This window comes from Vombatus ursinus, unplaced genomic scaffold (assembly GCF_900497805.2).
Source record: "Vombatus ursinus unplaced genomic scaffold, bare-nosed wombat genome assembly UNPS02014820.1, whole genome shotgun sequence".
NCBI lineage: Eukaryota > Metazoa > Chordata > Mammalia > Diprotodontia > Vombatidae > Vombatus > Vombatus ursinus.
Genome location: NW_020954598.1, coordinates 25,009,343 through 25,023,708, shown reverse-complemented (window position 1 = coordinate 25,023,708; position 14,366 = coordinate 25,009,343). Strand labels below are relative to the sequence as shown.

General features: G+C 50.1%; 1 protein-coding gene across 1 annotated transcript in view; it reads right to left on the bottom strand.

Annotated features, from left to right (window-relative positions):
• LAMB2 (laminin subunit beta 2) overlaps positions 1 to 14,366 on the bottom strand; it is a 23,689-nt gene that overhangs the window by 8,590 nt on the left and 733 nt on the right. Inside the window, exons 2-21 of the mRNA XM_027836900.1 lie at positions 14,055 to 14,236; positions 13,716 to 13,830; positions 13,536 to 13,609; positions 12,885 to 13,073; positions 12,716 to 12,779; positions 10,792 to 10,997; positions 10,472 to 10,592; positions 10,192 to 10,380; positions 9,856 to 10,035; positions 9,138 to 9,250; positions 6,887 to 6,966; positions 6,620 to 6,776; positions 6,096 to 6,245; positions 5,752 to 5,910; positions 5,541 to 5,662; positions 5,291 to 5,411; positions 2,439 to 2,631; positions 1,629 to 1,772; positions 1,288 to 1,519; positions 979 to 1,142 (exon numbers count right to left, since the gene is read on the bottom strand). Coding sequence (XP_027692701.1) covers positions 979 to 1,142; positions 1,288 to 1,519; positions 1,629 to 1,772; positions 2,439 to 2,631; positions 5,291 to 5,411; positions 5,541 to 5,662; positions 5,752 to 5,910; positions 6,096 to 6,245; positions 6,620 to 6,776; positions 6,887 to 6,966; positions 9,138 to 9,250; positions 9,856 to 10,035; positions 10,192 to 10,380; positions 10,472 to 10,592; positions 10,792 to 10,997; positions 12,716 to 12,779; positions 12,885 to 13,073; positions 13,536 to 13,609; positions 13,716 to 13,830; positions 14,055 to 14,236 — 2,955 coding nt within the window. The remainder of the gene's footprint in view (positions 1 to 978; positions 1,143 to 1,287; positions 1,520 to 1,628; positions 1,773 to 2,438; positions 2,632 to 5,290; positions 5,412 to 5,540; positions 5,663 to 5,751; positions 5,911 to 6,095; positions 6,246 to 6,619; positions 6,777 to 6,886; positions 6,967 to 9,137; positions 9,251 to 9,855; positions 10,036 to 10,191; positions 10,381 to 10,471; positions 10,593 to 10,791; positions 10,998 to 12,715; positions 12,780 to 12,884; positions 13,074 to 13,535; positions 13,610 to 13,715; positions 13,831 to 14,054; positions 14,237 to 14,366) is intronic.

The window sequence follows — 14,366 nt, the reverse complement described above, 5'->3', positions numbered from 1 at the left end:
TATCTATCTATCTATCTATCTATCTATCTATCTATCTATCTATCTATATACATACATATAATTTTTTCCCTCCAACTACCCTAATACTGACAAAGGTCTCATGAGTTACAAATATCATCTTTCCATGCAGGAATGTAAACAGTTCAACCTTAAGAAATCTCTTATGATTTCTCTTTCCTGTTTACCTCTTTATGTTTCACTTGAGTCTTGTATTTGAAAGTCAAATTTTCTATTCAGCTCTGGTCTTTTCATCAAGAATGCTTGAAAGTCCCCTATTTCACTGAATGACCATTTTTTCCCCTGAAGGATTATACTCAGTTTTGCTGGGTAGGTGATTCTTGGTTGTAATCCTATCTCCTTTGCCCTCCTGAATATTATATTCCATGCCCTGTGGTCCCTTAATGTAAAAACTGCTAAATCTTGTGTTACCCTGATTGTGGTAAACATTGGGAATAACAATATTGTGCTCCCTAACTCACAGAGGATTATGGTTAAGGAATGGTCTTTGCAAACATTAAAGTGACAGGAAATTGCTATCATAACCATCAGCGTCACCATCACCACCAACATTACCATCAAAACAGTGATAACAAATCACCAAAGAGAAGATAGTTCGTTTCTTGTGCATCTTCACAGTTTTGTCTTTGTGAAGGTGTTCAGGCCTCGGACGAGGGGTACATGGTCTGTGAATCATGGGAATCAGCACAGACAGCGCAGTGTGAAAAGCCCAGCTCTGCCATCAGGAGAGTCACTTACTAGGTACGTGGTCTGGGGCAACTCATTTAATTTCTCTAATCCTCAATTTTCCCATCAATAAAATGGAGAGAATTATACTTCTCTTCCAAGGCTGCTGTAGGGAAAGTGCTTTGTAAACCTTAATGTTGCCACAGAAATAGGAGTTAGTATTGTGGGGAGTAGGGGATGCTTAGAAGATCAGACCCTGGTTCTCTAGACTTAATGCCCATTACTACCACTTACCTGCATAGCCAGGGGCACAGAGACATAGGATTCGTTCACTCCCACCATCCGCTTGACATGAGGTCCCATGGTAATTACCAGAGCCCAAGAACCCAGGGCAGGGACAAGGCCGGCACTGCTGTCCAGAGCCCAGGACAGGGTCTCCATAATAACCATCCTGGCACCTGTGGGGGTAGTGTGGTGCTAATAACCAGGCTGGGTACCACCTACCTCCACCACCCCATAATTGACCAGCAAGCCCTGAAGGTTTCCTAGGGAGGAGCCATATCTCCTTTTTTAGATAGGACTTTAAGAGGAGGCTTCACTCACCTTTCACAATGACGCCCGGTGGTGGCATCTCCACAGGCCTGGCACACACCTGTGTGTGGGTGGCACTGCTCTGCATGCCCATTACACTCACAGGGCTGGCACCGAGGGAAGCCCCACTGGCCAGGCAGGCACTGGTCACACCTTCGTCCTGTGACGCCTGGCTGGCATGGGCACTGTCCACTTAAAGGATCACAGGCCAAACTGGTGGATCCCTCAGGGGAGCAACGACACTCTAGGGGAAGCAGTAAGGGGTCAGGCTGGGTGGGGGGAGGGGGACGGTCTGTCCCAACCTCATCTCTATGCCACCCAGTGCTTAGCCCAATGTCTGTCTCAGTCCTCACCACTGCAGCCTGCCGGGCCAAAGCCATATGTCCGGGGCTCACACCGGTCACAGCGCTGGCCAATGACGTGGGGTCGACATGGGCACTGGCCACCCACACGGGCACACTCGGAGCTCAGAGAGCCCTGTGGGTCACACTCGCAGGCTAGAGGTGGGAGAGCAATGTCTGGGTGAGGCAGGCTGAACTCAGCCCCAGGTGCCTGACCCCCAAACACCCTTAGGACTCAGCCCTCATAAGAGACACTTCCATTCACTCCCCCAGCCACCTTTTCATTCCCCTGTGTCCACAGCCATTCTTTGGTCACGCCCCCAACCCTCTGATTTCTCTTACCCTATCCCCCTACGTACATAACCACTTTCAGAGTCAGATCCTCCTTTTATCCTGAACCTTCTAGGCAGTACCCAGTCAATTTCTGGGTAACCCCAAGACAGGGAGGTGGCTCAGTGGACAGAGGGCTGGACTTGGAATCAGGAAGACCTGACTTCAAATCCCGTTCCAGACACTTCCTAGCTGTGTAATCCTGGGTGAGTCATTCAACCTCCCTCTCTGCCTCAGTTTCCTCATCTAAAAATGAGGCTAAAACTAGAACCAAATGAAACAGCACATGTCAAGTGCTTTGTAAAAGATAAACCACAATATAAAGGCTAAGTATTATTATCAACATCATCACCTCCCCCAGGCATTCCTTAGCTACTCTTTCACACTTCCTTTATTGACTCCACTGCTACTTCTCCAGTCCCATGAGTCACCCTGGTCCTGATCACCCCTCTACCCAACATTCCCTAGTCCCAGCCACTCAGGGTCACTCACCCAGGCCACCACCATAGAGAAGGGCAGAGATGCTACAGATCAAGCGGGCACAAGACTCTGATGGTGGCCCTAGGGGGAGTGTTCTTGCAGCTTCAAGGCACTGGCCACGACTGAGTTCTCTCAGGTGCCCCGATGCCCCAGGGTCCCCCCTTCTTAGGCCTGGAAGTTCTTCTACTTGAGGCAGAAGCACCAGCTGTGGAGAAAGGGGAATCATTAGGGACAGGCAAGTCTGTGGGGAATGGCCCAGAATCTGGTATTCCAGATTCAGGCGGGGGGGCCTCTCTGAGAAAGACAAAAAGACTGGGAGACTTCAGGTGGGTCACAGGAAATCTGAGAATCCCAAGGGACTTTGGAAGGTATATTAGCCCTCAGCATTCCTATTTCTTTTCTTGACTCATCCACTCCCATGGTTTCTATTCTCCCTTCTATGCCGATGATTCCCAGATCTCTAACTTCAGACCTGGACTCTACATTCCAGCCATACTGTACCAATCACTCTTCCTCAATTTAATCCTCCCTTCTTGCCTCCATGAATTCACACATTCCTAGAACATCTGCCCTCCTCATTCTGGCTCTTTCTTCTCTGAATCTCCAGTCTAGGGACGTTAGCCTCAACTGGGGCACTTCATTAATGCCTTCAATTTAACCCAATTCTGTTAGATTATTTTATCTGGATCTTGTTTTTGTCTGTTTTACACTCTCCTTTGCATGATATTCATGTGTGCGTATGCTGAATCTCCCCAGTACACTATACTTTCCTTGAAGCAAGAAAAGTGTCTCTTCTTAATTCTTGTATCCCAAGTGCCAAGCAGAAAGCCTTGCATGCAGCAGGCGCTTGGTAAACTAAGAATTAAACTGAATCTCCACCTGGATGTATCCTTGACCTTATTTGTTCAAAAGTGAACTGATCGTCTTCCACCCCAAACCTGATCCTGCTCCCAGCCTCCCTTTTTCAGTTGAGGTGCTGGCACCACCATTCTCCTCATGATCTAGGCTCAAAACCTTAGAATCACTGCTGACTCATCATCCTCCATCATCCCCACACCCAATCAGTTTTTACTAAGTCTTGTCCTTTAGGTACTTTTCACTGGCAGCCCATCTTCCTCGTGGCTCAAGGGCTCTCTGTCTCTTCCTTTAGGGGAGTTCAGAAACGTCATTCCAGTACAGAAATAGACAAGCCAATCTCTTCTGGCTCCCCAGTCCTGCCACTGCTCTGTGGGGAATAAAGGCTGGATGTAGGATTTAGAACACAGCCCAGCTTTCTGCCAGGAAGGCCCAGCTAAAAAGCTCAGCCCTAACTCTCACTGAGTCCTCTCCTTTGGCACACTCTCCGCTCATTCCCCATCCACAGACTCGTTTTTCCTATTCCACATCCACACACAAACCAGGGGCTCCCCAAGACTCCATCATGCCCAACAGACTGACTCCTTCTCACTGCAACTCTCCACTTCGGCCCAATTAGACTACAAGCAAGCTTATTCTAGGTGTGCACACCTCCCTTCCCCACCTCCAGGGTCTGGTTTCTCCCATCCACTCCTCAGACACCAACGATGAGTATTTCTCAGTGTTCCTTCAGCAGGCCTGGGGTGATTGGCAAAAGGCAGACATCTCTCTGTGCACCTCTTATGCTGCAGAGGCAGGTACCTGCCTATAGCCACCAGTCATTCCCCAGGCCTGAACACTGCCTCAACATCCATGGAAGCCTTCCCCCTAGTCCAGGCCCTCACTGCCTCTCTGGACAATCGCCACATCCTCCTAAGCAGTCATCCCACCTCTTATTTATCCATCTTCAGATTCATCCTTTACACAGTCAGCAAGATAAATGCCCTGTGGCACACGTCTGCCAAGTTACTGATCAAGAATGGCTCATGGCTTAGTCTCCCGGGTTAGTCCAAACTCCATGGCCTGGGACTCAAAGCTCTCACACTATCTCTCTCTCTCTCCCTTGCCCCATTCTAAGCTTATGTCTGCCTCTGTTCTTCTTCTTCTTTTTTTTTTAAGGCAATTGGGGATAAGTGATTTGCCCTCAGGTCCTCCTGACTACCGGGCTGGTGCTCTATCCACTGCACCACCTAGCTGCCCTGCCTCTCTTCTTAATCCTCTGCCCAGAATGCCACCCTCTTCTCTCCAAATCCTAGCTGTCCTTTAAGGCCCAAATGAGAGGCATATAACAGCTAGATGGCTCAGTGGATACAGCACTGGGCCAGAGGCCAAGAAGACCTGAGTTCAAATCCAGCCTTAGACACTCACTAGCTATGTGACTTTGGGCAAGTCACTTAACCTTGTTTACCTTAATCTTCTGGAGGAGGAAATGACAAACCACTCCACTATCTTTGCCAAGAAAACCCCATGGACAGTACTGACATGCTATGGTCCACGGGCTTACAAACAGTGGGGCACAACTGAACAACAGACAGCAACAGTGAGAGTCAGAGGACCTGAATGAAATCCCAGTTCTGCCACTAAACACCTGTGTCACTTTGGTCAAGTAAGCCCACCTCACTGGGACTCAGTTTCCTCATAAGTAAAATGAGAGTGTTGGTCCAGACGACCTTGGGGGTCCCTTCTAGCCCTTGATCTGTGAGCCAATGCCTAAGATAGGTCCTTGCTTTGTGCCCCTGCTCACCCAGGCCTTCCCTCCCACAGGCCCCTTCATTCAGTCTCCCGTCTATCCCCAGACCTTCCGAAACAATGACCTCCCTGAGGGCAGGGCCCAGGATTCCTCTTTCTCAAGCTCTCTAACTGTGCTGAGCCCAACCCTGGGAACAGGGAGGCTCAGCGAAGGCTTGGGGAGTGAAGAGATGTGCTGGGGACCCTAACGTGTTAGGAGGCAGGGGGCCCAAAAGCCTCACTGAGTCTAGCAGGATGGTTCCCCCCGCTGGGCTCCGTGTACTTGTCACACGCTGCAGTCTCAAGGTCACCATGTATCTGGTTTCAGGTTCAAAGCAGAAGGGTCTAGACAGAACCACAGCTCTGGAGGGAAAGAGCGCATTGATGCAAGATTGGTGTCTGTGTTCACCCCGCCCCCTTCAGTTATCTGATACCTGGTATCTTTGCACCCCCCCCCTAATTTTCCAGATTCTACCTTGACTGAATTCATACCTGTGCCTGGAGGGTAGGACCACCTGATAGAGCTGCTCTGAGGGCAACACATTGGCACAACGGGTGCTGCTGGGCAGGGAGTTGGCTCGGACACTGACAAGGGCCTCCCAGTCCTCAGGGGCCTGGAAGTGTCAAAGGGTCAAGGGTGAAAGAGCTTCCTTCACCACCCCACCCCCAGCTCCTCCATAACCCCATAATCTCAGGGCCTAACCTGAGCTTCATAACGCAGCACGATGTCATATTCCATGGCTCGTGGCACTGGAGGGGCCTGGAACATGAGGCCAGCCCTGTCCTCCACCCTGGAAAACCCAGGGCCTGTCCAGGAGGAGGTCTGAGGGCCCTGGCTCCAAGGCCGTGGCTCCACAGCAGCCTAGGGATGAGACAGAAATAATACTGTGAGGTCTCAAGGGGGAAATCTGGCTCTGAGTCTTCTTGGGAGCTCCCTGAAGGCAGAGCGCAAGTCTGTTCTTTTTCTGCTACCCTGGAAAGCATCCTCAACACTCCCCATCCCCCCAACCTCCTTTCATCCCCAGGGCTTTCCCACTGACCCTTCACCTTCGATGGTTGGTAGCTGTGGCGTCCACGGCGAGTAACCTGACTAGGGCAGGGTGTGCTACGCTGACGCCAGAGCCGGGGTCTGAGCCTCTTCAACACAGGTCCTGTGGTTGGCAGGCAGTTGGGGGGGACATCAGGTAGAGGGGCTCCCTGAAGGACAGCAGGACTAAAGGTCCATGTCTCCTCCTACTTAGATACTCACTGCCAGAGTCCCCTCTATCTCCTTTGGTTAACTACTACTCCAAAATACCAATCCCACCTCAATTCTCCCTGGCCTTCAGCTCAGAGACTCAGAAAATCTCTAAAGCTAGTGGGGCCTCCCAAGGGCATCTGGTACAATTTGTCCATCCTGACAAGTGGTCATCCAGCCTTCCTTTGAAGACTTTCTGTGGTGAGAAGCTCACAGTCTTCCAAGGCAACTTATTCTATTTAAGTTTCTCCTCCAGAAAGCCCTCCCTGATTGCTCCGGTCTTCAGCCATCCCTCCCTCCTCTGAGTGCCAACTTGTGGAGCTCACATACTCACAGGTAGCCGGGGGTCAGAGGGCTTGAGCCTCTGCCCAAGCTCTGCCTCAGCTACAGCCTGGTCCAGGGCTGCACAGAAGTAACCAGACTGGACCTCAAGGCAGTCTCGGCCTTGTAGGTGGGGGCGACAAGGACAAAGCCCCTCCCCTGATGAGCACCTGGTGACACAGGTAGTATAGGGGGATAAGGTTAATCCTCCATTTTTGGCCCTGGTACTGCCTGGAATCCCCCCTTCCTCTAGCTTCCAGGCTCTTGACCAAGCCCCCACCTGTTGCTGTAGGCTCCACCAAAATCACAGTCACAAGGCCGGCAGCCAGTGAAGTCACTGCTCAGGCCCCAGAATTCTGGCTGCAGGGAGAGAGGAAGGAGAAGAATCATAAATTACACGACCCATATTCCTGAAGGAGTTAAAAGCTTACAAAGAACTTTCCTCATAACATTCCCTCCAGGTATGGCTATAATCATCCCCATTTTACAGACAAGGCCACTGGGGCTCAGGGAAGGTAAATGATTTGCATGAGGACACACAGCTGATGCTAGACCTAGCTCTCTTGTCTCTAAACCCCAAGATCTGACACCGTATAAGACATGCTGCCTCCTCTCTGGGAGCCATGGAGCAAGGTCTGCAATCTCAGCTAGGTGGCCAGAGATCAGCAGTTACAGTGCCAGGGAGTGACAGAGGTTGATATTTTAGAAAAATTTTGTGAAGTTTTCTGTCTAACTTTGATTTAAAAAAAAAGTCTATCTCCATTCAGAGCTGTAACTAGGGTAAGGCATCCAGAGCTTTTCCCACGGTGCGGACATGGCAGGGAGCATATTTTTACCCTGTGGCAGTCAAGAGATCACCATCCCTGCCACCACCACCTGCATGCCACTGCTGTGGTACTCCTTCTTACCTGTCCCCATGGGGGCACCAGCCCACTTACAAGTTTCTCCAGAAATCTAGTCCCTCTGGAAGAGGCAGTAAAACACAATGGGACTGAAGGACTATAGGAACTAGTATGGGCAAATTTTAAACACGATCTCAAGCTGACAGTCACAAAACTGTTGTGAGAAATGCTACCGGTTCTTTGAGAGAATAAGGACTGATGATCAGGTAGAATCCCCTATGGGCACTGTTTGTGCTAGGCTGAAGAAAGAGGACCCCGAGGCAAAAGGAGAAGCACAGAGGCCTTCTAGAGAAATAAACCAGGTCTTTTAATCAGTCCTCCAATTGGTCAGTCTCTGTCTGCAACTGAGATAATCAGAGGGACTTGGCTCCTCAAGGCCCATGAATGACCTCCTAGGACCGGCCAATATCAATTGGCCCCTTGATGGGAGGAGCCTTAGAAATGACCTTGAACAAGCCCCTGGTTTACCCATGGAGAATCAAAGTTCCAGGTTCTTTCTCAATCAGGTGCGTAAGTCATGGAATAACACTCCACAGTTTGTATTCAGAGTGAGTTTAAGAAGAACAGCATGCAGCATTAGCATTCTTTGGGAGGGAGGGGATGTGGGTTCAAATCTTGGATCTCCTCATGTGACCTTGGCCAAGTTATGCAATTTCTCTGAGCTTCAGTTTCCTCATCTCTAAAACGAGGTGGGGTGTGACTCAGTGATCTCTAAATCCCTTCTGGCTCAGTGAGAGTCTCAGGATCTCCTAATCAGGCCTAAATTAATCCAGTAAGAGCTGATTAGCAATAATGGTATTGAATGGTACCTTATATTTCATTTCCTTGAAATACTTGCTCTATCATCCTTCAACTTAGTGAACAGTGATATTTAAATTCAATTTTCCAATAAAAGAATTACATTGAAAGTATTTTTAAAATAATAATTGGGAAAACAAACTAATCTAGAAGCAGTGTAGCTTAGTAGAAAAAGCACTAGATTTGGAAGCAAAAGATCTGGTTTGTAATCGTGTTTCTCCCACAAACTACCCATGTGATTTTGGGCAGTCTCTTTTCTGAGAGTGCTTCCTATTCTGTACAATAATAATTCACATGAAGGCATCCTGCTGCCATTTAGGCAGGCAAGGGATCTTGAGGGGGAAATAAAAGCTTATTTAGAACCTTAAAAACCATCAACCTAAAAGGACCCTCAGAGCACAGAACAAAGTATTTCAGATCTGGAAGGGATCTAAGAATGGAAAACATCACTTATCAGTGCTGGAAGGAGCCTTAGAACACAGAACACAGAATGTCAGAGGGCCCGTGGGGATTGCTGGGTACAACCTTCTCCTTTTTATAGATGGAAAAGCTGAGACCTGGAGGCAGACCAATATAAAGTCACACAGCAGAGGAGCTTCATCTGTGTTGAATTTGCTAGAATAAACTAAAGTTACTACAAAAGTAAATGGAACAAGGGCCAAAGATGTTGAGTGAGGGTAAAGACTCAAGGGTTTGAGGGTCTTGGGGATAAGGATTAGGGCTCAGAGTTCAGTGGTGAAGGTCAAAGTGGGGGTTCTAGGTTGGAGACTAAGTTTCAGTATCCAGAGTCAGGCAGGAAGAAGAGAGTCTGAGGTCAAGGTAAGAGCTCACCAGGCATTGGTCACAGTTCTGGCCAGTAACAAAACGTTTGCAATAGCAGTCACCACTGATGGAGTCACAGGGGGTGTCACCTGGGACTGTGCCCCGAGGATCACACCTGCAGGCTAGGGGAGCAAAGACAGTGTCAAAATGTGACGGAAAGGATGGCCCGGGGAGAAACTGAGGAGAGAAGGGGCAGACATAGTCACAGAGGCTGATCTTCAGGCTCAGAGAACTGGGCTCAAATCACAGTGTCCTGGGCTAAGAGTCAGAGTCTTGAGCTGGGGGTCAGAGAGCTCCCAGGGCTAAGGGGTCATTTGCACAGACAGCCTTTAAGTGGTATCCAGCTACTCAAAGTGACTAGGTATACAAGTCTGGGGACTCTAGGAGTCAGGGGATTATGGGGTCCTGAGGTCAAGAGTCATGAAACCCTGGATTTGGGGGCCACTTCACACAGGATCCCTTGGATCCAACTGGACTCAGGCCATAGAGACTGAGTGTCTTTTATTGGTAGTTCTTGGGGTCATGGGGTCCTGAGGTGGGTCAAGGGGTTCAAGAAATATAGATTCATGAGGCTGGGGCTTCCTAAATTCTGGGTCACATTCTGGAGCTCTCAGGTTAAGGGGTCACAAGACAGGCTTTGGGCTATATGAGGTTCAGGCTCTAGCAATCAGGTATCCTGAGTTGAGGGGCTTGGAATCCGAGGTCTAGAGAGTCTGGGGTCACTCACACAAACAACCTTCAGGTAATGCTGGGCTCAGACCATAGTAACCAGGACGACAGGTATCACAGCGTGGGCCCCACACGTGGGCTTTGCAGCGACACTGTCCAGAGAGGAGCCCCCGGACCTCATCTGTGTGTGTGTCACAGAGACCCCCATTCAGGGTGCCTGAAGGGTCACAGTCACAAGCTGGGGACACAAGAACGGAGTTGGAAAAAGGGGTCAAATACCATGTTCAGAAATTATGGGCAAAGTCAGAGATTAGGATTGGGATGGGGTGGCAAATACCAGGGTTCATGGGTTAGGTTCATAGCTGGGGCCAGGGCTCCTCATCAAAGGACTTACGTTTACAGGTATATGGGGAGCGGGGGTCTTCACGGGGGTCCCTGTAGTAGAAGGGTCGGCAGATCTCACAGTGCCTCCCTGCTGTGTGGTGCTGACATGCATCACACACACCTCCACTCACATTGCCTGAGGCCACAAAAACAGCCATGTCAAAGTGGCAACTCCTGGCATGCTGATGGCATTCACACTCTAGGGGAAAAGAGAGGGAAACGGGTGGGTCAGAGATACCCAGGGGATAGCAAGGGCACAAGGATTACAGACGGTAACAAGCAGCACCCACCCTGGCAGGTGTGAGGATTCCCAGGCTCGGCTGGGCCCCAGGGTTGGTCATGGTGCAGGTCCTGGCAGCGCTCACAGTGGAGTCCAGCTGTCCGGTGCTGACACACACAAAGCCCGTGGACCTGCAAACATTGTAAAGCTGATAAGATTGTGGGAACACTGCCTCAAAGAGCCTGAAAGGATTCTGAACTCCATGAAGACCCCGGGCATCCAACCCCCAGAGAGAATCCAGAGACTCAGTCTTCAGGAAGCCCCCCACACCCTAAGGAGATACCCCTCCTTTACCTCTGACCCTCCCTGCCCTCAGAGACTTCCACTCACCATGCCATCCACACTAGGCGGGGCACCAGGAGCAGGTGCACACTCAGAGGCATGTCCATGGCAAAGGCAACTTCCTCGGACCACAAGCTCGTACAAGGCATAGTAGTAGTGAGGCCCATGGTGGTGGCCCCAGACCCCCAGCGGCCCATCTCCCAACGTGTGGAGTTTAGAGAAATTCACTCTCAGGTTGGTAACTCGAAGCAGTTCTGGGGAGAGTGGGGTAGTGATGGTCGGCGGGATGGAGAGATCAGCCTGGACACCCCCTCTCAGTCTCCCTCTGTCTCCCCAGTCTATCTTTCTCCCCAACCTACTCTTCACACGTGTGCCAAAATAATGCAGAGATGTGACTAGGTTACTCCCTTACTCAGAAACCTTCAATGACTCCCCAGTGCCTACAGGATATTTGAGATCATTCATAATCTAAATATAACCTCCGTGACTCAGAGTGCCTTAAGGTTCAGAGATCAGTCTAACGCTGTACAAATATTAGCATTCCTGTTTTATAGCTGGAGAGACAGCACAGTATAGTCAACACAGAAGTGGCCCAAAGCCAAGAGAGCCGAGTTCCAGTTCTGTCTCTGACATCCTGGTTCATACATCCTGGTGGTACAGGCCTGGGCAGGTCACTCAACCCCTCAGGGTTCTGGTTAACTCTCTCAGGCCCTGAAGTCGCAGAGAAGGTTAGGAGAGTGTCTTCAGCTGGGAGCACAGGAGGAGAAAATGGAGGTTCAGAGAGGGCAAACGATGTGTCTCTGGCCACAGGCCTAATGAACAGCAGTGCTAGGACTTAGCCCGTGTCATGTGACTGGAGACCAAGGGTTTTCCTAGCCTTTGCTCCAACAAAGCCCTGCTCCTCACCAGAACATATTAGGTGCAGTCTGGCCTCCCTTCCTTTGTTCTCCCAGCCCATAATGCTCATCCCTGGCTCCTCCTGCTTAGGCCTCACCAAATCACACTGATCGTTCCAGACACAGCTTAATCCCTTTGCTCAACAGTCCAAGACATCTGAGGTGGCACCGCAGTGAGTCAAGTGCCAGGCCTGGAGTCAGGAAGACTCATCTTCCTGAGTTCAAATCCAGCCTCAGACACTTACTAGCTGTGTGACCCTGGGCAAGTCACTTCACCCTGTTTGCCTCAGTTTCCTCATCTGTAATATGAGCTGGAGAAGGACATGGCAAACCATTCCAGTATCTCTGCCAAGAAAACCCCAAATGGGGTCATAAGGAGTTGGACAAAACTGAGAAATGACTGAACAACAAGTAGCCCAGCCCTGTTACCTCCTGCTACACCCAGAGTTGTGTGTTATCTTTCCCTGGGGGATGATGGTATACTGGCAAGGATGCTAGACCAGAGTTGCATTCCCACCTCTGCCACTGATCAGCTCTGGGCTAATTCCCTTTCCCTCTCCGTGCCTCAGTTTCTCCTTGATGGGGTCTGAAGCAGATGGTCTCTAAGGTCCCTTTCAGTTCTACATGCCTAATCTGCCTATAAAGATGCCACCATGTAACTTTATTTAGAAAGTGTTAATAGTTTTCTTAGAAACAATTGCTTAAAATGTTCAGGGAAGGAAAAGTTGAGGCCCCTTCAAGAAATACGCTCTGTTTGCTCTACCACTTCATTAAATGCCTCTGCTTAAGGGAAGAAAAAAGAAAAACTATATACTGTGTCAAAAACATTGTAAGTGCTAATGCCTGGAGGGAAGCGTTGATTGAAGCTGGGCAGCCAGGGAATGATCTGGTTGTCAAGGAAACCTCATCGAGCTATGTGCTCCTCTCAGAGGGGGTCACAGAACCATGAGGGGTGCCCACTGGAGGTCTCAGCTTCTGGGGGGAATGTCCCAGTGGATGAGGGGGAGTTGGGGGGAGTGTCTCAGGGTGAGAGGTTTCTGCAGTCCATGGGCCTGGGCATCTGAAAGGTCACTTACCTTGGATTTCTGGACTATAGGGATCCTCCACAGGGATGGCTGGGTCCAGAACTTTGAAAATTACCTGAGATGGGGGCAGGAAATAGAACCTGAAATTCTGACCACTGAACTAGAGCCCTTGACAACCCCCACCCCCATCCTCAGCCTTCTTCTCTACCAAGGGACTGACCTCACCCTGGCTTGATGGTTCAATGTTCGAGTAACGCTGATCACAAACGAGGTCGCTGACTTTGCGGCCAGGTGTAAGGGGAACCCCAGGGAAGAGGCCAGAGCAGTTGTGAGCAAAGTATCGGTAAACTCGCCAAGATTGACCCCCATCTGCTGAACGCTCAATCAGCAGACCAGCCGGGCGAAAAGTCTAGGGAAAGGTGTGTCAGGGTGCGACGAATCAGTATGGTCAGAGGTCACTAGGGGGTCAGAGGTTAGGAAGTAACTGGACTTAGAAGCATAAGGCCAAGAATCACCATGGTGAGGTCACCTGGAATAGGGTCATTTGTGTTAGTAATAAGAGACAACAGTTACATAGCTCTCACCATGTGCCAGGTACTTGCTTTACAATATCTCATTTGGTCCTCACAACATCCCAGGGAGGTAGGTGCTACTGTTATCCCCATTTTATACATGAGGAAACTGAAGCAGACAGAGGTTAAGTGACTTGCCCAGGGTCACAAAGCTAGTAAGCATCTGAAACAGGATTCAAACTCAGGTTTTTCTGACTGCAGACCCATCATCCTATCCATTGCCCCACCTAGGGGTCAAGGATCACATAAAAAAAAATGCAGTGGCATCTAAAACTGAAGGAGAGGTATGTGTTCAGTACCTTGAAAGTCATGATAAGGTGGGTGAAGTAGAATTCGCCCTCCAAGTCCAGCTGGATACTGACATTCTCCACACCTTGAACCAATAAGGACTGGGTCAGAGCAACCCTTATGCTAATCCCCTGACTCCACCCCATTGGCTCACAAGTCTCCCCCCACCCCACACTCCCCTTCCCCCTCACCACTCTCAGCCTGCCACCATGTTCTTTGCCCATCAGGTCCGCTCAGGGAGATCACATTCTTGATCCTATGGCCTCCCTGGCCCCTTGAGTCACAAAAGAAGCATTTCTCAGAGTCCTAGGCAGAGGAAGGCGGGGATAAGGGTCTCCAAATAGCCTCTCCTCATAAAAGTCCCTATGCTCACTTCCCCTCCTAAGGAAAAGCTCCCCAGGATCTCCTGCAGAAGCTTCTGACCCCACCATCCTCAAAGGTCCCTTAGCAGACTTTGGCCCTCCTCCCTCTAGGAGTCCTGCCTCATTCTCAAAGGCTGCTAATGCAGAATGCTCTGGCCCAATACGCACCTGTAAGTGGCTGACAATGCAGTAGGGCTCAGGCCCCTTCAAACCACAGGTGGACGAGGCGTGGAGACTCTGGCTCCTGCCCACAACTAGATTGCCAGTGGGAGGGTAACAGCTCCCTCCAGAGCAGCCAGGTCGGGGCAGAAGGTCAGGTACTTCATGGGCATAAGCATAGAGTATCTGTACTGAGGACCAGAGGAGAGGCAGGACTCTGAAGAGAAACTTCCAACCCTTCTTTTCAATGACTACCCCTACCAGGGAACCCTCAGCCCCCCATTTCCTGCCTCCTTCCTCCCTGGCCACCCTCTTTACTTA